The 26,937-nt window shown below is 37.1% G+C and overlaps 1 protein-coding gene across 1 annotated transcript in view; it reads left to right on the forward strand.

The window, feature by feature from the left end:
* The first annotated feature begins 287 nt into the window (after positions 1 to 287).
* The window catches only part of LOC106141171 (homeobox protein unc-42), a 29,990-nt gene continuing 3,340 nt past the window's right edge, over positions 288 to 26,937 (forward strand). Inside the window, exons 1-5 of the mRNA XM_060948317.1 lie at positions 288 to 795; positions 14,793 to 14,959; positions 15,970 to 16,077; positions 22,101 to 22,284; positions 25,348 to 25,491. Coding sequence (XP_060804300.1) covers positions 288 to 795; positions 14,793 to 14,959; positions 15,970 to 16,077; positions 22,101 to 22,284; positions 25,348 to 25,491 — 1,111 coding nt within the window. The remainder of the gene's footprint in view (positions 796 to 14,792; positions 14,960 to 15,969; positions 16,078 to 22,100; positions 22,285 to 25,347; positions 25,492 to 26,937) is intronic.

Below are 26,937 nucleotides of genomic sequence, written 5' to 3' on the forward strand. Positions count from 1 at the left end.
GACAATAAAACAAAGAAAACCGTATCTGGCCCGAAGCGCATCAACCCCAACTCGAGCGGACCAATCGGCGCGCTAGTCTCCTCCACCGCCTCCCGAAGCCCCGCCCCTCCCGTTTCGCTCCCCAGCCGAAACGGGACGCAGCATCCCTATAAAGATTTTACATCGATTATGTGGATGTGGGAGCACCCGTTCCTGTCGCTCGCGAGGGCGGCGTCGTGATATCTCGTCGCGCAGTCGCGAACAATTAGCGCGCGGGGCGGCGTGGACGGTCGCGGCGCGTCACTATAATGTGGTTAGTCAGTGAGCGTCGGGGCCGTTCCGACGAGAGCGAGCACGAGCTGCGAAGCGCGGGAGAGCGCTGTTCGCTGAGCAGTCGCGCCGGCCACAGCACGGTGGAGTTCAAGGCGGCGGCGTGCGCGGGGGCCGCTGAGCCGCCCGCGCCGCCTCTAGCGGCGCTGCCGGACCCGCAGCAGTTCAACATCTTCCCGGCTTTCTTCAGCCGACAACTAAACTTCACCGGCGGAGGAGGGTGTGGGCAGGGCTCCAAAATCATGGAAGAGTTAAGGCCGAACTTAGTCGGGGGCTTACTAGGGGTCCCGGGGTTGTTAGACGAGCATCAGTCGGATGCGAAGTTTCTGCCGTCCGGGGCAGAGAGCAAATACACGCCGGACAAAGGCAGGAAGTGTAGCAATGCGTCGTCGTCTTCTGCTGAGGAGTTCGGAGGACTGTACGGTGGAGACCACGCAGCGACGCCGCCAGCGCCGCCTCTGAGCCGCTCCTTACAGGATCATTCAGGTATGTATTTATTTTTTCACTCAATTGGTATTAGAGCAACAGACTTATAGTTGAGATAATGTGTAGAAGGAAATATAACGATACACCAGATTCTCGTTTTTGAGTTTTTGTTGGTACTGAAATGTAAAGAGGTGTAAACTCCTTAGTTGTTCTATGGCTAGGTATATTCTTTTTATAATCAGCTCACCTAAAATTGAAAATATGTATCCCAACCTAGATAAGTCACAACTCTATTACGAGTAATAACACGGTTAGTAGCGCAAATGTACCCTTTTTATTAAACGTAACTATCTTGCCGTGTGGTTCCCGACACCAAAAGAAAAATGAATCCACTCCATCTCTTTCTCATGGATGTCGTAAAAGGCGACCTGTCACTTCTTGAATTGAATTCTATCATAAAGCCAAACAGCTGAACGTAGTCTATCAGTCTCTTCAAGACTGTTGGTTCTATCTTCGCCACAAGGGATGTAGACGTGACTGTATGTATATATGTAACTATCTTAGCTGTTATAACTTGATCGACTTTGTTTAATTTTCCTTTTGTGACTTGAAAAACTTATCTTAAACCCAATGTCTGCTTCACTTTAGAGAACAAAGGAGAATTATTGTCATTTATTGACTTAATGATGTGTCCTTTTGAAATAGAGGGTACGTACTAGGAACTGGTAGAGGAATGAAATTTCACTAGAAATAATTAGTGCCCTTGTACTAAATTTCTCTTTAGTTTAAGTGCTATTCTTATTTTTTTCCTTTATGTACATTAATTTATAAACCTGGCATGATGTACAATTTGGAAAGAGCTCTAATAAAGTATCACTAACACCTGTGACATTATGTTTATTGTCCATTAAAAAAAGTGCCGTGTGGTTCCCGGCACCAATAGAAAAAAGAATAGGACCACTCCATCTCTTCCCATGGATGTCGTAAAAGGCGACTAAGGGGTAGGCTTATAAACTTGGGATTCTTCTTAAGGCGATGGGCTAGCAACCTGTCACTATTTGAATCTCAATTCTATCTTAAAGCCAAATAGCTGAACGTGGCCTATCAGTCCTAACAAGACTGTTTGCTCTGTCTACCCCGCAAGGGATATAGACGTGATTATATGTATGCATGTATGTATGTCCAATAATAAAGTTTTTATATCGAATTGTTTCATCTTGATGATCAATCGACAAACCCAGAACTGAGGTTACCAAGAATTTGTCAAGTTGTAGAGGGAATTGTCGGTTTTTACGACATCCATGGGAATTATGTATGATTATATCCAAATTGCTGGGATCCTTACGACAAAACTGACATATCCTGGAAAGGTTGGACATATTAGCCAGTGTAAAAAGGAGTCATCGTTCATAAATACACCTTAAAAAACGTCATTAACACATGGCATGTCTTAAGAATCCAACTCGGTAGCTTTTGCATGTAAGATCTACCTACACTCCGATCTTCATTTAATCTGATCTGTTTATTTATTTATTTAAACTTTTATGTAATCATCATTCAAATTAATAAATTCTATAATCATGCCAAAAAGCTGAAAGTGGCCTCTTTTTTCTTTTCAAGACTGTTGGCTATGTGTAACCCGCAAGGAAAAAAGACGTGCAGCGGTAGGGCACAGCTCCATTTCAGTTCGCGGCAAAGTCGAATAATACCGTTCCACGTCTTTCCCGTGAATGACATAAAAGACGACTAAAGGACTTATCAGTTTCACCTAGTGCAACAACTCCGTTCTCTCGATGACAAGAAGTAACTTCCATCTGACCTCTGCAACCATACAGTGAAAAATATATTGAACCATGGTTACACATTCAGTTGTCTTAATGTGCAGATCTAATCACCATGTTTTTCCTCACCCTTAGAACATCGGTTAGCAAACGATCCAACTGCCATAACTCAGAAAGGATTTTCTGGCATTACACGGCCGGGATTTGATTTGAACCTGTGACTCCCTGCGCTTTTATTCGAGCACCCTAACCGCTCGACCACTGCCTCACAACAGTCTTGCATCTTTAATTTACAACAAATGTTCAGCGCCCTACTGCATTGGGGTTCTGTAATATCCATGATTTGTACTGAAAACCTGGGCATGCGCAGTTCAACCCTGCCTCTCGTCACGTAACAGCATTGTTGCTGTTCAGAATACGTGATGATGGTGTGCACGCGCCTTTATTCTACAGAATATATATGTACCCACATATATAACTGCATCACAGACTGTGGAAATATTTTGTTTTGCAAAAAGTGTACGTCTGTGGCGTTCTAGCAGAAAAACGAATGGACAGATTCTCTATTGCCTTTTTGTAAAGATAGTTCTTAGCACTTTTTGAAAATCAGTTTCAAATTGATACCTCTAACTCGAATAGGTAAACCGACATTACGTCTTTCCATTTGCCAAAATCTCTGCATATTCCTCTCGTCCACATTCATCACTTTTTTCGTGTAAGCTTTAGGGTTTAGTAATTCAATTGAGAACACTATTGACCTGGACTTTAACTGAAAGTTATTGGGACAAAAACGGAGGTTTCAAGGTATACCTTCGAACATGCTTGAGATAAAATGTTTGCAAAGTTTTGGACAACATTTAGAATATCATAAATTATCTCTATTCGGCATTCTCACCTTTGTGGGGACCTTTTTTCTGATAAGTTTTGATGAAAATACTTGACCGGTTCTAGAAACCTATGACTCTATACAGCATATACAATAGTATGACATGCCATCTACATAAATTCATATAAAAACTACCTCCTCTTTTCCAGAAGGATAGGCAGAAACCACAACTTTGCACTTGCCACGATGCTTGTAAAATAATTTTGTTTCATTCACATTCATATCTCTCTTCATGCAAATTGTCGGTTTAATATACTCTTGAGCTCTACTCATACAAACATGTTATGTACAAGTAGAACCCTGTTGCCGTGTGGTACCCGGCACCAATATAAAAAAGAATGGAACCTCTCCATCTGATTTCCCATGGATGTCGTAAGCGACTAAGGAATAGGCTTATAAACTTGGGATTCATATTATAGGCGATGGGCTAGTAACCTGTCACTATTTGAATCTCAATTCTATCAAAGCTGAACAGCTGAACGTGGCCTCAGTCATCAGTCTCATCTTGACTGTTGGCTCTGTCTAGCCCGCAAGGGATATAGACGTGACTATATGAATGATTGAGTGTTGAGAACCCTGTTTACAGACTTTGGCACCAAAACCGCTTGAAAATTCAGCGTGCACTCCGCGGGGCTGTAGGCGGTCGTTAGCGGCATTTCGTATTCATGACGTTTGCCCGGGGCCTATTGTTTGCAATATTACTCTAATTGGAATTGTAATTACTCCACACATCCCGGATAGTGTGGGACGTGATGAAGGATACTAGCTGCTCGGTGCGGTTTTGCCCGCAATCTGCCTCTTTGATTCTGCAACTTTCCGTTATGTACTAGGGAGATCAAATTTAACATCACATTTCCAATTACATACATAGATCATATAATCACGTATGTATCCTTTGCAGGGTAGGCAGAGCTAACAACCTTGAAGACTGAAAGCCCACTTTTGGCTTAAAGACTTAGTGATGGAATTAAAATTGTGTTGATTTCCAAGTAACATAAAATATTTACATCAAGAAGAGAATGCAGGGAATCATCTTCGCAAAAAATTTTATATAGAAAAAAAATCACACCTCTTTCTCGAAGGGGTATGCGGAGCCTACATCTTATCACATCTTGCCACAATTTCTGCATACTTCTGGCGTTTTAAAGGCACTCTTACTGACCTTTAAATAGAATCCAATATCGGTCTTTGAAATTCGTATTCATGACATCAGCCCGGGGCCGACTGTTTGCAATATTACTCTAATTGGAATTATAATTATCCTACACCCATATTCCGGATAGTATGCGCCGTGATGAATACTAGCTGCTGAGTGTGACTTTGGTACTCTGTCATCTTGAATAAGAACAATTTTTTTCTGTTGACGAGAAGCTTGGTCAATGATAAATGTTATAAAATGCTTTAGACACGCGGCTCCACTTTTATAAACCTGGGCCGTAGCAAAAAATTACAGATTTCCTGATAAGTTCTTACACCGATATTAATTTGTTCACCATAATTAAGTAAAACTAAAGTTAACTGTTAACTGATTTATGTTACTGTATTAATGATTTGACAACACAAAACCCATATAGAAAGACCTTTTATAAAAGAAACCTTTCTTCACATGTCTATAACGGAGAATATTTTTTATTTTTGTCCAAGTGGCTTCATAATTCCATAGATTCTACATACATAACATTGTTACTCTTGTTCAATTTATTCAGCATGAAATCATAGTATAAAAACATTCCTTTTATTCATCAATAACAAAATAAATTTATCATATAATTTTTGAGCCCTTTGTCTATTCTACAAATGTCATCTTTATTGATACACATTTAAATAATGTACTAAACATATAAGACGATCCCTTCAACATTATAACACAAATCAATCTTCATAGAACACAGTCTCCATTGCTGAAACATTCTTCTCAGTCAGGTACAACTGGCAATACTTGAAAATAAAATTTATTTCTTGTCAATGCTCTCAGCTTAACTTTTTCTTTTTCCTTTGTTTCATGAGTACCATTGTTATTATTTTTGTCATCTTTAACAATCGTAGCGTCAGTAGTAGTTCGATCATTTTGTTCCTTTTCCATTTCTTTCTGTTTATTCATTTCCTTCAATTTATCCAAAAGTTATTGAAGTCCTGGAAATTTTTGTGCTGCTAATTTCACGTCATCATCTTCATAATTACCTTGATTGACTTTTTTGAAAATGTCGCTTTGTACATTTTTATTTTCACCGAGATTCAATAAATTTGTTGCAGGTCTTATATTTGAAATACGGTTATTATTATTTATACCATGATTGAGATTCGGTAAATGATTTCCTGTATTTAATGGGTTTCTGTTATATACATTTTGATTATTTCCTTGGAAGTTGTTACGTGCTGGGAAGTTATTAACATTATTAGCATAAACAGATGATTGTTGACCCTGATTGGCATTATGAGGTACTACATCTATGCCCAATATATTTTCAAAAGTTCCCAGCAGACCTTGTCCAAAAGCAAATAGGAATTGGCCTGAAAAAAATAGTTTTTAATTTTGCAGGTAACTATTTATTCATCGTACAAAAAAATTAGCGAAATGAGGTAAAAATGACAGAATGAAAGTTCATACATTGACGGCCTCTGTGGCGCAGCGGTAATACGCTTGTCTGTGACACCGGGGGTCCCGGGTTCGAATCCCGGCCAGGGCATGATGAGAAAAGAACTTTTTCTGATTGGCCTGGGTCTTGGATGTTTATCTATATAAGTATTTATTATATAAATATATTATAAAATATAGTATCGTTGAGTTAGTATCTCGTAACACAAGTCTCGAACTTACTTCGAGGCTAACTCAATCTGTGTAATTTGACCCGTATATATTTATTTATTTATTTATTTATACATTCATATGAATTTAACCTCGTTGGAAACATTTTACTTATTACTTATTCACTCCTTTTTGTTCTCTACAAATATTGTACAATCCTAAACTTAGATTTGATTAGTATTACAAACATAAATTTTGTTCTGTTAATAATATTTTAGTTAATACTTACCAATTATAAAAAATATCACTGTAAATATCCGGGCCGACATGTTTCAAAAACAATTCTTCAAACACTACTAATTGATACAAAACGGAGACACTTACTAACATTGTAATTATCACAAGACCGCTGGTTTCAATTAGACAAATTAGAAAGTAGTTAATTAACAATCTACTGATGTATCCGTTAGAATATAATTAAGAATTTAGTGGCAACTGCCAAAATCTAAATTTGCTTTATTCTTTTTTTTTTCGGAAGGGAAAGGTCTTGACAACGTAAGTACCTTGATCCAATTAGGGACATTCTGGTTCTAGTGAAAACCCTAAACTGACAAGCTCGCGTGAAAACACTGATACCTATAGGAAAATAATTATACAGGCATAGTGGCAAATGGAAATATGTCACTGCTTACTGATATGAACCTACATACATATAGTCACGACTATATCCCTTGCGGAGTAGCCAGTCCCAACATTTTTGAGAAGACAGAAAGGCCACGTTCAGCTCGGCCACGGCTGTTTAGCTTAATGATAGAATTGAAATTCAAATAGTGATAGACTGCTAACCCATCGCCTATAAGAAGAATCCCAAGTTTATTAGCCTTTCCCTAAGTCGTCTTTTACGACATTCATGGGTTAAATCCTGTGGTCGTCTTCTAAAATGCCAGAAAACACAGTTTATCTTTAAGTAACGATACATCGATTCAGTTACATAATAATAATCGATAAATTTAATTAACTGACCGAGTTCTTAATTCAGTTACGAAACTTAAGAGTTAGTTGCCTAGACCGTAAACTATATCGCAACTTAAATACTAATTGATATTGTTATACATTAAAGATCCGACATCTATAGAAAAGGTGCTATCAACTTATATATTTTCGAATGTAAGCTAATTAGGAGTTATAGTAAGAGAAAAAAATATGATAAGGTATATGTATGAAATCAAATACTTTACGACTACCTACTTAAAAGACACTTCATCCGAACGGCTCATTCATAAAAATAAAATCAACTTACTATAACCAATTCAAATACCTTCACTATAACCGTTCGCGCGTTAACAATTCATTTGACAGCTGCTAACATTTCATTCAACAAAACATAAAAACACTACACAAAAACAAAATTAAACCATAATACACGTATGATAAGGTTGACTATACTAAATGTTGGCTTTTTTCTTTGGACGCGTGGCAGTCGCGTGTGTTGCCACCTGTGCGGTGTGTACACCCCTTTATTTAATTTTTTTTATAAAAATTTGTGCTAAATGTGTGATTACTAACAGTTATGTGTGAATAGCAAGGAAGCTGTTAAATGTTCGCTTTTACTGTGCTGTCATGTTAAAGTTGATGGTCATTCGTTTTTTTTTATGTTGAATGTAGTCTCTTAAACTCAGTGGTCTTAAGCTTTTACCGTGAGGGAAAACATGGTGCTAAACCAACATATTATGGACACTTTTTATTTTACCATAACTCAAAATAGGTTTAGTTCCCCTGCAAAGGTTGCGGAAGTCAGGCGGGAGTAGCTTCGTGTAGAAACCTGACTTACCCAATCCAGGATTCAGGCTCCTCTTCAGAGAAGTAAAGGCACCGGTATTAACTCTAGTAGAATGATGATATGAGAAAAACTAACAAAAACAAAATACTGTTATAAATAAAAAAAATAAAAAAACAATTTCGATCATAAAATTTCGTAAAATAATTACGATAGTTAAACAATTCAAATTGAAACACACAAACTTCAACTAAATAAAAAAAAATGTGTCAAATCAAAGTGCAATATGCGCATTACAAATCTGTAGTTAAGCACCTCTCGACATAATGGAGTGGACCCCCGCCGGGACTCGAATCCGTACCCCAGTGATCCGCTAAGCCTATTGTAATTACGCACTAGATCGGCCGGTACTCAACATGGCACTGTTGGAATGGGTTATGACTTTATGAGGGTTAATGGTGAGTTTTTAAGACATTTTTAATTAATTTTCCTGATATCTTATGTTAAAAAAATTTTAAGCTAACCTTTCGACTACATGACTGTGAAACTTGCATCGAATTTAATTCAGTGATTCTCGCATCAAATTTTTTATTAAGTTTTTGAGTCACTATAGTTGAACGTGGCATTCGTATGTTTTGAGACTATTAGCTCTGACTACCCTGTTAGGGATAAAGTACATGGATATACTCGATTCAGTATGTTTATGTGAACTTCAACAAAATCTGTAAACATTGTGGCTTTAACTTTCGTTCCTTTTTAGGCGCAATCCCTCAGAAGAAATAAAAAATGTTTAAATAAAATATCTTTGCCAATTTATTTTCACTTAAAGGTACTAATAGATGTACGGATAAGACAAGCATACCGACAAAGCTTGCGGCATTTGTGCAGCTCAAACTATTAGGGTCGCGACATATGTGCTCTGCCGGGGGGCCTGGGCCCTCCCGAGGTGGGCCAACTGGGGATATCTGTATTATAATCGTATTTAAGATCAATCGCTGAAATAATTGAAAATTCGGCTGAGGAATCCCTCTTTGCTGCGGCTGCGTGAAAGAATAAATAAAAAAATAGTAACGCAAAATGATCCCTTCTTTTTGCATTTTAATTACGAATTTTATAATTGTTTAAATAATAACTATATTAATTAAAAGTATTAACTTTCAAACATACAAACAATCATACCGTATGGAGAACACATAGACAAATACTGAAAGGTCATATTTAGCTTCTTTAGTCTACCTAAGTTGAATTTTAATCCTAATGTTTTAACTTTTTTGTCGAGAACTGCATGTGCCACCTCAGGTTCGCGTCCAACACCATTCGAAGACGTTTGACGACATACTATACTCGTAATATCCACATTCAATTAAATCATAAAGAAAAGCACTTTGATATATTTATTTACATTTAAAAAAAAAAACAATTTCATTGTTACAACAGAAGAAACAATCCCTCGCGTCGATTTTCACAATGGCGTCACCCGACACCTTTTCGGCCACAGATGGCGCTTTTATGTCAATCGTCGTAATTAGGGGATTAGACCCCCTAAATGACACGTTGTCCTCACGCCCTGCGCAAATGTTAGTGTTGACTGGATTTTGACTTATGGACGTAAGAGTGATTCTATTGTTGGTGATGATGTGTTGTGGTTATCACCTTACATATCAGAGTCATAAATATTTGTGCTGATTTTCATTAAATTTATTCAAAAGCGCAGAATAACTTATGTTAAACTGTTAAGAAAATCATCAATCGCTAAGTTAATGTATTTTTCATGCAGACTCTATGTTGAATATTATGTACTTTAGACCGATATTTTGAAATATTTAAGACTAGCGACCCGCCCCGGCTTCGCACGGATACACAGCCGATACTAAATATATCTCTATTAGAACTAACTAAAGGACCGCCCGCAAAGCGGCTAAGTCTTGCTCCCGGCAACAATGTCACTTCTGCCTGCAGTCCCGGGCCGTGCAGCAGAAATCGTAATACATATTTTAATTTCATCACAACTTCAAAACCAAACGTCCAATTTTAATCATTCAAAGACCAAATATTATCTACATAAACTGGACTTATTGATGAAATTATTTATTTTAATAAGGATTAATAGCATGAGTAAAAAAACGCGTTTAAATGTAGACCAAAAAAAATTCAAGATTTTTAAATAAAAATGTGGTTGTTGTGCCTCACTCGACGTAGATATTTATACGATCTACAATTAATTAAAACATTTTATGGTTCTATCTTTTGTAGTTTAGGCAGCGTACGCAAAATAAGTAACATTTTGGTTGATTTTTTTCAGTTTGTGTCCGAAAAATCCAAATATATTACGGAACCCTATTTTTTTCCAAAGTAAAATATAGTCTATGTTACTCGTGGATAATGTAGCTTTCGAATGGTGAAAGATTTTTTAAAATCGGTCCAGTAGTTTTTGAGCCTATTCATTACAACCAAACAAACAAACAAACAAAGTTTTCCTCTTTATAATATTAGTGTAGACTAGAGGCCGCCCGCGACTTCTTCCGCGTGGAATCAATCCCGCGGGAACTCCGGGATAAAAAGTGGCATATATGTTATTCTGGTTCTTCAGCAACCTACATGCCAAATTTCATTGTAATCGGTTTAGTAGTTTTTGCGTGAAAGAGTAACAAACATCCATACTGACATACTCACAAACTTTCACATTTATAATATTAGTAGGATATACTAACATAATTTAGATAAAGGTACCTTGACATAAGGAAGTGCAATCTTTGCCTACTCTTTCGGGAAAAACACGCGATTTTATACATAATATTAATTGCATATTTAAGAAGCACATAAAATTTCATAAACTGCGTCATAAACACATTCGTGAACGATGGTTTTTTCTAAACTCCGCCGAAACCAATCACAACCTCTCTCCCATCCCATAAACTATGAAAGCGTTTAAAAATTCCATCTCTAATGGCGTAATCACATAAAAAATGTCAGGTAAAAAGGCCAAACCGATATATACTCCATCAAAGCGGCTAAAAACGCGGCGGCGACTAAAAAATACAACCTTTTAAGCATTAAAAGGCCCGTTTACCGTGGACCCAAACACTTAGCTCCATGTTAATTGGTAAGTAGCTGTAAACGCCGTCAAAGAGAATGCGTGAAAACTTGGCCGGGACTCGCTTTTAAAACCCCTCAAATTCCCTCGTCATTCGCGATGGGAGAAACCAAAAGTAAACTGATTATTCGGCCAATATTCAGAGATTTGAGATTTTTAACCCTCTGATGTAGAATTAAAGAGTTGGATAATTAAGGAATGTTATTAGGGTTATGTGATATCAGCACTAATGACCTGAAGTACCTGATGCCTTCGAAAAGGATTGCCGGATATTTTATTATATTAAAAATTCTATTGGAATCAAAAAGTCGAGCTGAAAAAGTTTGACATTGACGCGACGAGACAAACTCAATTATCCAGTGGCTGCATAGAAATCGGAATAGTATAATGTTATTCAGATTTATATTAAGTGGGTGAAAAATATAAAAGAAGTTATTGACTGATTGACTAACATACCAGAGCCTAAACCTCTGTTTCAAGAGAGTCGACATTTAGCAAGTATGTTTCTTATGTGGCCTAGGAATGCATTAAGATAAGAATACATACACACATACATATAATCACGTCTTTAACCTTTGCGGGGTAGACAGAAGAGAAGAATTCTCACAGGTAAGAAAATTAACGGGATATTTTTCTAGGGGAGCCGCAGGCGTTACGTTTGATTTCTTATTTGCCCTCAAAGGAAAAGTATATATTTATGAAATTCATTCATATAATCACGTCTATATCCCTTACGGGGTAGACAGAGCCAGCAGTCTTGAGAGCCTGACCGGCCACATTTAGCTGTAAGGCTTAATGATATAATTGATATTTAAATAGAGACAGGTTACTAGCCTATCGCCTATAAGACGAATCCCAAGTTTATAAGTTTATCCCTTAGCTTCCTTTTACGACATCCATAGAAAAGAGATGGAGTGGTCCATTTCTTTTTTAATATAAGTGCCGGGAACCACACGGCACTTTATTTACGGAATTGACTTCCAAAAACTACACTAAAAATACTTTTTATACTTAAAATACTTAAGAAGATATCGATGGCCTGTTTCTACAGACAGTCACAGCTGAAAACTCGGCCAGTCAAGTCATTAGTTATAACAGCGTTAGCTACGCAATTACCTACAACCAGATGAACTTGACCCGCCGGGGCTTGCGCCTCCGCTATGCAAATAAGGCCTGGCCTTCTTTACCTCTAAGTGGACGTATTAGTGAAATGGAATGCCGCATCCAATGATGATTCAGAATTACGTGTAGTTTTTTATTAATGTTTTGTTTCAAGCTGTATTTAATTTTTAAATAGCTTAACATATCTTATTTTAGTACAAACTTGTCCGAAATACTTTGATTCCATACCGGAACCTATGCAAATATCAGACTTTCAAACTTAGCCTACACCCCAATGAGATATCCATGTTTCTTTAGAAATTGTATATGGATTTTTGTTGGCTGAAATAAATGTATTTTTTATTTATTTAGATAGGTTGCAGGTGAAAACTCGGCTATCGATGGCACTATAGACAGTTACAGCTGAAAACGGCCAGTCATTAGTTATAACAGCGTCAGCTACACAATAACGAACCAACTGAACTTGACCCGGCAGAGGTCGTGTCGCCGCTATGCAAATAAGATGGCCATCTTTACCTCTAAGTGGACGTGTTTCCATTAAAATGAAATATATTTAATTTTTATTTAGATTATTTAAATACTTTCATTCTAAACCGAAATCGATCCAAATATCCAATTTTTAGAAACTTTCAAACTTAACCTACTCCTAAATGAGATATCAATATAGACAGGTTACAATTGAAAACTCGGCCAATCATTAAGTCATAACAGCGTTAATGACAAAACTACAAACGACTGAACTGTGGCCTTCTTTGCCTGCTAAGTGGACGAGATTAGCAAAATCGAATGCCGCATCCAATGAGCCGTTTTAGGCATCCACGGATTTCCTGCGTTTTGTTTTTATATTTATTTTTGTTTTTATTTATTCTGCCAATAAACGCGACCTTAAGTATACTGTTCTGTCTGTTATGTACGCTTTCATGACTAAACCGCTAGAACAATGTTTATGAAATTTTGTTCAAATATAATTAAATATAGGTCAAACATTACCACTTTGATAGACATAGACCACTTAGACACATTCAAAAGTTATAAGTAAGAAAAAAAGATAAAGTAAGATAAGGTAAGAAAGATATAAATACCTAACACAATGAAATGGTATACGTTATCATTTCTCATTAATCAAGATTTTTCTGTTTACATAGGCTAAGAAAATTATTTCAAGTAGAACGATGGAAATGAAACGTAAAAGATGATAAAATTGTATCAATTTCTATGAAAAGTTTTCATAACAAAACTCATCATTTGGACGAGAAACCTGTCGAAACCAAGTCACATCTCGACAATCGACAGTCATTCCCGTCGTCCTTTGCGAGGTGTAACAGCGTTAGTTAAGCAATTACAATCTCCAACCGAACTTGACCTCCGCTAGGTCACTGCACGTCGCCATGCAAATACGATGTTCTTTGAGTTGAAGTGCAGCACGCGAGAGAGATCGGATGCCGCATCTATTTATTTTTACATCCTTGTTCATTATTTGAATTGATTTTGTAGATAGATAGATAGATAAACTCCTTATTGCACCATAAGAAAAATATATATATTTCTACCTTTTTGTACTTTTTCTTATAGTTAACAATTGATATAATATTATTTAAAGCCAAAATCATACTTATTATCCTTATGATATTAACTCATAAAACATATATTTCTATGGTCACGTCTATATCCCTTGCGGGGTAGACAGACCCAATAGTCTCGAAAATACTGAAAAACCACGTTCAGCTGTATTTCTTTGTGATGGAATTGAGATTCAACTAATAACAGGTTGCTAGCCCATCGCCTACTAGAGAAATCTAAAGTTTATAAACCTATCCTAAGTCGCCTTTAACGACATCCATGGGAAAGATATAGAGTGGTTTTATTTTAAAGTGCCAGAAACCACACAGCACGCAATGAGTGATGACTCCATTAAAAATTTGTTATTCTGGTTAACAGATAAAATAACACAAAACATGATATGTAATAATACTCGTATATAAATATGTAATAATAAGTCTTAATTTTAAATATTAAGGCTAGCTTATAATGCTAACTATAGATATAATCACGTCTATATCTCTTGCGGGGCAGACAGAGCCAACAGTCTTGAAAAGACTGATCGGCCACGTTCAGTTGTTTGGCTTTAGTTTAGGTACCTTAATAAAATTAAAATAATGATCAGTAATTTAGATACGGATGAGTCGATTTTAAATAAAAATAATTGAATCATGGACTTAGTCTCATCATCATATAAAATTGGAACGTCATAAATCGTACATACATTATATACATACATATAATCACGTCTATATCCCTTGCGGGGTAGTCAGAGCCAACAGTCTTAAAAAGACTGATAGGCCACGTTCAGCTGTTTGGCTTTATGATGGAATTAAAATTCAAATAATGACAGGTTGCTAGCCCATCGCCTAAAAGAATTTATAAGCCTATTCCTCAATAATCCCAAGTTTATAAGCCTATCCCTTAGTCGCCTTTTACGACATCCATGGGAACGAGATTGGAGTGGTCCTATAATTTTTTTTATTGGTGCCGGGAACCACACGGCATCACGTACAGCACGTCATAAATCGTACTTCAGTTAAAAAAAAAATCTTTAAAACTTCAATAAAAACTTCACTTCAAAAAAATCTAACATCACCCTTGTATTACAGCGGAAGGCGCTTTCAAAAAGTTAAAACCGGAGCCTGGTGGGAACAACACGTCATCAGGTACCTCAGCCCTGTCTCCAGCCCTGGGTCCCCAACACGCGGGGCACACCCCCACCACTGCCTCCTGCCCCACGCCTGCGCGGAGGAGGCACAGAACGACATTCACTCAGGTAGACATACATACATACATATCGTCACGGTATTCATTCATTACTGTCTTCATGCAATCTTGTCGGTTTTGGGTACTCTTGACATACATACATACATACATATGGTCACGGTATATCCCTTGCGGGGTAGACAGAGCCGACAGTCTTGGAAAAGACTGAATGGCCACATTCAGCTATTTGGCTTAATGACAGAATTGAGATTCAATTAGTAATTAGGTTGCTAGCGCGTCGCTTAAAAAAGAATCCCATGTTTGTAAGGGGTAGGCCTTTAGTCGCCTTTTACGACATCCATGGAAAAGAGATGGAGTGGTCCTATTCTTTTTTGTATTGGTGCCGTGAACCACACGGCACTCAGTAGAGTTCTCGGTGGAGTTGGATACAAATACTGGATCGTTGTAAACCTTCAGCCTACCTCAAACCTTGGATGCTTTACAAGCAATGGGCATATCCAACCACCGTCTCGTCGTCCAACGCCTGCGCAGAGGAGACGGTATGACTTTCACCTGGATAACTTCATAGTTTGGTGGAAAGTTAAAAAGAAGCTTGATAGAAAACAGATTGGAACTTGTTACTGTAAAATGTTCTTTAGAAACTAACTTTTACCCGCAGTTTCGCCCGTATTTTTTTAACGCTATCTACAAATAGTGACCAAAATTAGCATACAGAAGAACACAGGTTATTCGCAAATCCCACGGGAACTAAAGTTGTTACCGAGATGAAAGGTACCCTATGTCCTTCTCCAGACTCCTAATTATACATACGTGATATTTCAAGAAGATTAATTCTGAAGATAACCCTCAAGATGAAGAGGTAACAAACAAACAAATATACTCACTTTCGCATTTATAATAAAGTTAAGATAAGATTTTACCTTAGCTATATTTTCTTTCATTTTCAGCAAACATTCTTCTTCTCTTCCTTTCTATTATTACTTTTTCACATTACAACACTCCCTTATTCTTATAATTTTGTTGTATTTTGAATGTATTAAAGTATTATTTCTCCATCAGGAACAATTAGCAGAATTAGAAGCGGCTTTCGCCAAATCGCACTACCCAGATATTTACTGTAGAGAAGAATTGGCGAGGACCACCAAACTCAACGAGGCGAGGATACAGGTTAGTTTATAAGTTTTATCCCGTATAAGAAATCCCGTACATATCTGGGGGCACGGCAGTGTCCCCTCCAAGTCGAGCACAAAAAAGGGGCACGACCGTACCATCCTTTTCTCAGAGCAATTCAGGCTATTTTTATACTAACCTAACTTTTTTGTCGGCCTCAGTGGAGCAGCGGCAGTGTGCTTGTCTGTGACACCGGAAGTCCCGGGTTCGAATCCCGGCCAGGCCATGATGAGAAACGAACTTTCTATAATTGGCCTGGATATATAAGTATTTATAATAAAATATAGTATCGTTGAGTTAGTATCTCGTAACACAAGTTTCGAACTTACTTCGAGGCTTACTCAATCTGTGTAATCTGTCTAAAATATTTATATATTATATTTATATTTTTGTTTGTCATTTGTATAAGGCCGAATATCATCTACGGCCGGATCACAATGTGAGCTTCTCCAAATATATAAAAACACACATATTATGGAATTCAAGGTTATCTTGACTGAGAGGTGTTTTGTAAACGTTTTGAATAAAAACTCTTCTAAATCAAATTTAAAATAGAACATTATGTTATATTCTGAATATGCGTAGAAATCGTTCGATACCGGACTTAAAATGCAGTTGTTTTTTCAGTACTTTTAACAATACATCAAAAGATTTGTAAGTTACCTTTTCTCTTAGAAATGTTCACATTGAAAAGTATGCAACACACGTAGCGCGTAGCCTCGTAGCGGGTCTACGACGGCTACGACGCTACGTGAGCCAGAACATCGCGCTTCCACTGCATTGTCTACGAGTCGCGTCGTAGCTGCTACGACAGCAGCGCCACGAATTTACAATTTTTACTCATAGAGACTATAAATCTTACATATAAAATTCTCGTGTCACAATGTTTTTCTCCGTACTCCTCCGAAACGGCTTGACCGATTTTCATGAAATTTTGTGCATATTGAGTAGGTCTGAGAATCGGCCAACATCTACCACTTAGCGATAAGGGTTGACCCTTAACATTTTTTTTTGTTAACTAGAAATTACTCAACATTTCCTTATATGGAAAAACAACGTTTGCCGGAACAGCAAGTATTATATAATAGTCACAATTTTTAAGAATTAACTGACTATATCATTTGACTATCACTACAAAGTACAGTCCCCGTATTTTCTCTGTCTGTATGTATGCGTTGATCTCAAAAACATTTTGAACGAATTTTGTTCCTGTCTTAAAAGTTGGAAATAGGGTTTATTAAGGCAGGTATATACTTAAATGCTTTCCCGTGCGAAGCCGAGGCGGGTCACACACTTTTTTTCTGGCTGGGTTAAGCAGAGACTACTTCTTGCCACTTGTCTCTTACTCTCCAACTTCCTTTGTCATCCACACATTCTCTTTAAGGTCGTCGGCTTTCAACGTTCAAATTATCTTACAACATAATAAAAAATACCACTCTCTATCATGACTCAGAAATACATCGACGTAAAAGAACACCCGCAGTCACAAGTCGCGACACAACACGGTGAATTGGCGAAATATCAATGATGCGCGAATTCGCGGATAAGTTGGATAATACAATTTGGAGCGAGCCCGGGGCTATTGAATTAAAGCCATCTGTCCCTTTCACCCGTATGAATACGAAGTGCTTGCCAGATAGAGATCTCAGTTTTAAAATCGGAATCCCCTGGCGCCAATATTGATTTGCCCCAAGAGCTAATGTCGCTTTAAATATTTATACGGAACAACTTTTTGCTCCTTTTTTTAAGTGACGGGTAATGTTGTTCCGTGGAAACAGACTCTTCTAAGTTTTTTTTTTTAATTTTAATTTTGTCAGTTTTTATAAGATACACATGCAGTTCTATCTCTGAATCGTAAGGATCAATTTCCCCATAATAACCAATTTTTTACCATTTTTGTAATGCGTAATACTAGGACCGTCATCAAATTTAATTTAATTTTTTTTTCTTTATGTTCATAGAATAGATATATGAATATATTCTTATATTGACAAAGCTATTTCAATTTTAAAATTCTTCTAGACATATCCTTGACTAATTCAAGGGAACATGCGGCTATGTCTAGGAGGAACAAAGAAAAGTGTAAAAGTTAGCACACTAAAGTCCATAAATGTCTTTCTAAAAGGTTAATGCTGCCTATTTTTGCTTGCTGACGTATTTTAGTACCTAACCTATTAGTTAACTTATGTATATAAAAAAACCTCAAAATATACTTAAAAATTAAATGTTATTATTATTATGCAATCCTGATTAAAACTAGAAAAAAAAAATATGTTACTATGTGTTTAAACACTCAATAAGCTATTAAAAAAATTGAGAATGATTTTAATTTACAGAAGATCAAATCAAAATCGATCTAAGAATAATCACAGGGCAAATGAGTAACATTAGCTAGATTTATCACGATACTCTCACAAGTATTTCATAATCCGCGACACAAAGTAACATCACACACACGCTCAGCAACCTTACAAGTGATGTTTTATTCACGGACACATCTGACAAACAATTACTCTTTCTGCCAAGAGCATGTGACAATGTTCCGAGAAAATGAAAGGTTCTACGAAACAATATTACGTAAATACCTACTACGGTTAAAAGCTTGTGAAATGCGCGTAGGCGTTGCATGTACATATATATATATATGTATATATAAAGAACGTCGTATGTGTGTGTTAGCTATTAACGTTTACACGACGCTACATAAGAATGTAAACGCGAAGACGTCCCTTCGAGAGGAAATTTCGATATAAAAATACGAGTTGCGGGGTTAGAGGGGCGCGCGGGAGGGGCGGCCCCCGAGGCATTGCAATCCCATCAAATGGATACGTAACGAAGTTAGCCAGGACCCCCCCGCGCCCCGCGAGCCCCCCCTTTGTCTCTACCCTCAAATGAATTCTACAATTGGAAATAAGAAAATGTTTTGTCGGATCCTGTGCTTTTTCAGTTTTAAGGCGTCCGTTTTCGCTGGGTGAGTTGTGCGCTGTCGAATTGTTGGATCTTCAAAATCGAGTTAGCTGTTCGATATAGACGTTTTGTTCGACTTTAAACGTTCGGATAAACGTTACTGGGATTAGTTGAAGAATTTTTTAAGGCACTGTTTTTGCAGCTAATAGTGGTTATAGATTAGAGAGATCATGGTCGTCGGTGTCACATGGGATTCCGGGTTCGATTCTCGGTCGTGGCGAAATTTAATATTATTTTATTAGATTGACTTTCTGATTGTTTTTTTTTTTTTAATAATCGTTGATGATAAAGTCTGAAACTTATTTAGCCCCTAAGTAGTCATTCTTTTACATTATTCCGATTTCTGTATAGATAGGTATGCGACGTGGGATTATAATAATATTTAATTTCTGAAAATCATAAGATATTCAAAAATTTCAAAATGAAAACTTATTTAATCTAGATTAGAAGTAAATACTGTCATCATGTAGGTACATTTCATTTTATAACCAACAAAATAACATGGACAAAGAAGACATCATATTTTACTTACATTCTTTACTTTTTTTGTAGAAGAACAACAATATTTCTCGAAAAATCCTGCACCGGAAATTATCAATTTTTCATTACAACGCGCGCCATTCCGAGAAAAACTGATATTTTCGGTAGCCACAAAACAACGCGTAACTAAATAAAATACTTACCTACACTTGGAAAATTTAATCCAAATTTTCTATATAATCTAAACTCATATATACATACACATAATCACGTCTATATTCCTTGCGGGGTAGACGGAGCCAACAGTCTTGAAAAGACTATAAGGCCTGTTTGGCTTAATGATAGAATTGAGATTTAACTTATTCAATTTCAATATGAATATTTCATAATCATAATAAAATAAAAGTATATTGTAACCATATTAAAGGAATAAAATCCTTGAATATGGTTACAATATACTCGTAGGTCTTAGTATTTAGGTACAGTTTCTGTGAACACATATTCTACCTCTTAAGGCGTCGGAATTATATACATATGTATATTTTAAATTAGCAGCATATAAAGGCTCTGTCTAATTATGATCATATATAGATAGATAACAAAATCCTAACAATTCGTTAAAATTTTCCTACAGTTCATATTTCAAGTACTTCTACAATACAATACATACATAGGTAGTGTATCGGGTTATTTGTATGGGGTGTGCGTGCGAGGGCGCCGCCCCCTGCCTCCCTCTAATCAGCTCTAATCACCATATCAAACGACAGCCATTCCCGTCCGTGATGACAACACGTAGATTAGACGTGGTTAGCATTGTTTTTTTAATGGACGACAAACGCAATTAAATGCTCTTTTGTTTTGTTTTTTTATGCAAGTACGTTTAGCTTGTGTAATGTTTTTTTAACTGGTTTTTTGTGCCGTGTGAGTCCCGCGCACCAATAAAAAAAACAGTAGGACCACTCCATCTCGTTCCCGTGGATGTCGTTAAAGGCGACTAGGGGATAGGCTTATAAACTTGGGATTCTTCTTTTAGGCGATGGGTTAGCAACCTGTCACTATTTCAATATCAATTCTGTCATTAAGCCAAACGGCTGAACGTGGCCTATCAGTATTTTCCAGACTGTTGACTCTGTCTACCTCGCAAGGGATATATAGATGTAGGTATGTATGTATGAAGTAATTTCCTGGCTTTAGTCTCGGTTGCGTCCTCACCACTCCGGAGAGGAGCCCGCGGTAAGCTCTTGACCATATATCCTGGATTGAGTGAGTCAAGTTTTCACACGAAGCGACTCCCGTCTGACCTCCGTAACCTTTGCAGGGGAACCTAACCCGTATTGGATATTCAATTCAATTTAATATAATATAAACATATATAAATATAGAATAAACCATTTGCGTTATCACTTTGCATAAAACACTAGCAACCTGGCTTGAAGATGCATCAAATAGCACTCAAACCAGGAAGCTGCTCTACACAGGTGATCAACAAACTCAGAGTGACAACAAATAAAATAAATAAATAAAAAAAAAAAAACCCGTATTGGATCATATGGTTACGAATCCAGTTGCCTGAATGTGCAGGGCGTTCTCACGATGTTTTCTCTCACCGTAAGAGCATTGGTTAGCTATCAAACTAATGTACGTTACTTCGAAATTAGCAATCGTGTTTCTCATTATAAGTGTTAATTAGAAAATTCACATGATACCAACAAAAAATCACATGATATAAAGGAATAAATAAGTATAGCTTTTACCAGCAGTTTCGCTCGCGTGAATTAAGCGCCATCTACAAAAAGTGACAAATTTAACGCCATCTACCAAATTTTCACAGGTTTTACGCAAATCCTACGGGAACTTTAGTTTTTTATTGGGATGAAAGGTACCATGTCGTTCTCCAGACTCTGAATTATATATACTTCTGTGATATTCGAAAAAAAATAATTCTGTAGATAATCCGTGAAGTGGTAACAAACAAACAAATAAAAACTTACTTTCGCGTTCATAATATTAGTTGGAATGAACTTCATGTCCACCTTTTACAATACAATACAAATTGTCTTTATTGACCAAAAAAAAATACATTTGTAGCAGAAACATACCTACATTTTGTTGAGCAAAGACGGACTTATCGCTAAGCAATCTCTTCCAGCCAACCTTTGGGTAGTGAAAGGTAAAAGCCTGGGACCGGGTGGGCAGCATACTTAATAAGTGGGAAGTATTCCTGGTGTAATAAATAAACTAAATATATATATACACTAGCTGTGCCCGCGACTTCATCCGCGTGGAATAATTATTTTGGACATCTTCAAGGATGAATAATTTTCCCCGTTTATTTTCACATGTTCCATTATTTCTTTGCTCCTTATAGTTGCAGCGTGATGTTATATAGCCTAAAGCCTTCCTCGATAAATGTTCTATTCAACGCTATATTTTTCCATTCGAACCAGTATTTCTTGAGATTAGCGCGTTCAAACAAACAAACTCTTCAGCTTCACAATATTAGTATAGACAAACTATAAACTTTTTCCACTTATCCACAAAAACATATGACTAAAGTGAACCAATGATTCCAGGTGTGGTTCCAAAACCGGCGCGCCAAGTACCGCAAGCAGGAGAAACAGCTGCAGAAGGCTCTAGCACCAGCCGTCCTGCCTGGCTGCAACGGCATGATGAGGAACATCCAGGGTTACCGGGGGTACCAGCCGTACCCACATCCCAACACCATCAACCGGTATCCGCAGGTACATACATACATACATACAGGTATACATACATACATACATAAAATCACGCCTCTTTCCCGGAGGGGTAGGCAGAGACTACCTCTTTCCACTTGCCACGATCTCTGCATACTTCCTTCGCTTCATCCATATTCATTCATATACGTCTTTATCCCTTACGAGGTAGACAGAGTCTCAGAAAGAAAGAAGGGAGAACTTTCTTGAGATAAGACAAGAAATTGATAGTCAAATAGTCATAGGTTGCTAGTCCATCGCCTAGGAGAAGAATCTGAAGTTTATTAGCCTATCCCTTAGTCGCCTTTTACGACCACCGATCACTATAGACAGACAGACATATATAAAACAACTTTTTAACCGGTTCGTAGTAATTGATTGATATAAATTGTTATTTAACGATGATTACCTGCGGATAATGTGTCGTGGAGTTTTCGACACTTTAGAATAGGGCCATGTCTTTCCCATGGTTGTCGTAAAAGGCGACTAAAGGATAAGCTTATAAACTTAGGTTGCTTCTTTTACGCAATGGGCTAGCAACCTGTCACTATTGGAATCTCAATTCTATCATTAAGCCAAACAGGTGAACGTGGCCTATCAATCTTTATGGGACTGTTGGCTATGTCTATCCCGCAATGGATATGGACGTGACTATATATATGTATGTAGGTACTCTTGTAAAATAACAAATCATTCGTTAATCACATCGTGTGAAATACCCAAAGATAAATAACAAAACCGAAAAGCAATATATAAAACTAGCTGCGCCCGCTACTTCGTCCAAGTGGAATAGTTATTTTGGGCATCATTGAAGCCCTGAAGGATGAATAATTTTCCCCAATTATTTTCACATTCTCCATTATTTCTTCGCTCCTAATACTAGCAGCGTGATGTTATATAGCCTATAGCCTGCCTCGATAAAATTTAAAAATACAAATAAATATGTAGCTTCAATTCCAGCTAAATGCACTTTATAACTGGATCTGCAATATTGAATCGATAACCTTCTGTCGGGCGGAAAACTGCGGGCGAACTCACCCGTCGGCCGGCGGCGCGGCGGATGTAACATGACCGCCGGACAGACATACATACGACTAGTCATACATATATACTTATATTATAAAGCTGAAGAGTTTGTTTGTTTGAACGCGCTAATCTCAGGAACTACTGGTTCGAATTTATTTTTGTGTTGGATAGACCATTTATCGAGGAAGGCTTTAGGCTATATAACATCACGCTGCAACTATAAGGAGCGAAGAAAAAATGGAAAATGTGAAAAAACGGGGAAAATTATTCCTCCTTGAGGGCTTCAATGATGCCCAAAATAACTATTCCACGCGGAGGTAGTCGCGAGCACAGCTAGTAGTTAATATCACGGTTAACATTTCACCAATAAAAGCTGTGCTTAGCCTATCAGTCGTTTCAAGACTGTTTGTTGGCTCTATCTTCCCCGCAAGGGATATAAACGTGACTATATATATATATATATATATCTCTGTATCGGGTTTCGCAATTCGGCCGCTCATTACCGTCCGCTAATCACTGCCCTGATTACGTAGTAATGGGATTCGGCGGAATAATGCAAATACAAACGGACGGAACGTGCACACGCAAATTATATATATCGATTGTCATTCCAATCAATGAATTGATCATGGGAAGCTGAATTAGTAATGATTGTTGATCTAGTTTGGCATATTAAACTGAAGCTAGTGAATCTTACGTAAAATGCAAAATTATGACTAGATGCCGTGCCGTGGTTCCATGCACGACATGTCTGTCTGTCTGTGGCATCATAGCTCAAAAACAGATGAAGCTATTTTAATTGAAGTTTTTACAAATTTGAAGCTGAATTAGTAATGATTGTTGATCCAGTTTGGCATATTAAACTGAAGCGAGCGAATCTTATGTAAAAGGTAAAATTATGCTTACATGCCGTGCCGTGGTTCCCGGCACGAATAGAAAAAAGAATAGGACCACTCCATCTCTTTCCTACGGACGTTTCAAAAGGCGATTAAGGGAAAGGCTTTTAAACTTGGGATTCTTCTTTTGGACAATGGGCTAGCAACGTGTCACTATTTAAATCTCAATTCTATCGTTAAGTTAAACGTGGCATATCAGTATTTTCAAGACTATTGGCTCTGTCTACCCCGCAAGGAATATAGACACGATTATATGTATGTAATAAACCTAATCACTAAAAAAAGGAAAATGAAATAATAATAAATCTGGAAGATTTCTCTAGAAATAAGTAGACGCCTTGCACTAAATTTTTCTTTAGTTTAAGTTCTTTTCTTACTTTTTTCTTGATGCAGATAAATATATTAATAAATAATTAATACTTACTCAGGAAAAAATGTGACACCAACCGTATTACTTTAATGAACGCAAAATATGCGCAGTGTAAAATAATAAATCGGCATATATCTACTGCATCACTGACCGCATAAAATTCGAATTTAAAATGGCGGCAATCGGCCGGCTCGGTTGCCTAACGTAATTCAGATAAACCAGCGCATTAACTAAAGTGTTAATCTGTATAAAACGCGGTGGATAATTCCCGATTAACATAAATAGGCAAAAATGGGAAAATGAACCGTCGCCGCCATTACTGAGGTCGGCGGGGTTTTAACTCCTGCCACGTTCGGCTGTTTTCAGCACTTTTTAGGGTGTGGAGTTTCGGGAGGAAAATCTTTTGATACTGGCGCAGTGGTAATGCATTATTGGAAACTTCCTGGGTTCGAATACTTCCCATGCTGAAGTAGATACAGAGTAGCGTAGTGCAAATGAAATAAGAAGTGACACATACATATCTCACATTTCGGCATTTTCTTTCTAATAAATGTATTATTTGTAAGTCAAATTACTCACACGAAATAACGTACTAATTTCTAAGGTCCGAAATCAACCTAAAACATGGCCTACAAGGGAGAATGCCAAGTTTACTAGCCTTTTAGCCTTTCTCTTCGTCGCTTTCTACGACATCGATGCGAAAGATATTGTGTGCAGTGGACCTATTCTAAAGTGCCGTGACCACACGGCAATTAAATTTACATTGTATAACATATTTTTTTTTCTACCTCACAGCACCACGGCAGCTATGAAGAACTTCAGAAAGACATCTTCTCACTGTCACAAATGGGAGGTGGTTCATACCCCATGCCGCAGGGCTTCTCCATGGGTCACAGTGCCAACATGAGCGCCGTCGGCATGAGGCAGGACACCATGGGTCAGTATTCAATCCCATTTATACCTTAAAAGGTCATAAATTACCAAATGGCTACAAAATTTTAATAGGTATGCATTGAAAACTGTTCAACATATTTTTAATTATCATGGTTTTTTTTTCATATTTATTCTGTAAAACGTTATATAAAATGATTATTATGCCTAAAAACGTTATGAACTCATCAAATTATAATATAATTGTTGTGGTCCAAGTTACAATTTGTGGTAGTCCTGTCATTAAGCCAAACAGCTGAACGTGACCCATCAGTATTTTCAAGACTTTTGGCACTGTCTGTACCTGGCAAGGGATAGACGTGATTATATGTGTGTATATATTCAAAGTTCAAACATTTCATTGTGAATTTTCCCTTTAAAAATGTCTATAGGATGTTCTAAACAATAGATGTAAATGACCCCTGCACCTTGTGAAGAAAAGGTAGTCAACTTTCAATGTGATTAATTCGTTAGCCTTATTGCAATACGGATCAATTTCCTTCTTCCAGCAGTAGTGGTTTTATACATTTTATTAAAAATGAAAAGATTATAACATATTAAAAGTCCACCGACGTTCTATCACAAGTTTGGAACAAAAAGGCTGTCAGGACCACGCCGAGTTTCTTGAAGAAAATTAATCACAAAATAACGAGGGTCTAGAGGTGAAGCAAGCATCATTTTTGATTTGTTCTGTTTATTTTATTGTTAGTAATGAAACTAACAATGACCGCTTATATTAAATATAGAGTACTAGTTTCTACCCGCAGATTTGCCTGCGCGATTTAGTGCCACCTCCAAAAAATACAGGTGTTTCGCAAATCTCAGGAACTATAGTCTTTACCGGGATGAAAATTACCCTATTTCTTTTTCGTTAATAACATATACGCAATATTTCAGAGGATTGGTTCAGTAAATAACAAACCAACTCACTTTTGCATCTATACTAATATTATAATGCTGAAGAGTTTTTTTTTTTTTTTGTTTGTTTGAACGCGCTAATGTCAGGAACTACTTGTTTCAATTGAAACATTATTTTTGTGTTGAAAAGACCATTTATTGAGGAACGCTTTCGGCTATATAACATCACGCTGCAACTATTAGTAGCGAAGAAATAGTGGAAAATGTGAAAAAACAGGGAAAATTATTAATACTTGAGGGCTTCAATGATGCCCAAAATAACTATTCCACGCGGACAAAGTCGCGGGCACAGCTAGTTTATAATATTAGAAACAAAACCTCTGTTTGATGCAAATCTGATACTAGGACACTGTTTTGCGAGACAGAAATTGTATATCCCTTGTAGAGTGTAGGAAAAAAAAATTACCACGTATCAGAAAACACTAAAACAATTTGTACAAGGTTAAGTAACACAAACTTCGTATTCCAAAATACGAAATAATTTCAAATACTTTAATCCTCAAGATAACAGGTAATTACAATGACACACGTGAAC

Source organism: Amyelois transitella, chromosome 15 (genome assembly GCF_032362555.1).
Source record: "Amyelois transitella isolate CPQ chromosome 15, ilAmyTran1.1, whole genome shotgun sequence".
Taxonomy (NCBI): Eukaryota; Metazoa; Arthropoda; class Insecta; order Lepidoptera; family Pyralidae; genus Amyelois; species Amyelois transitella.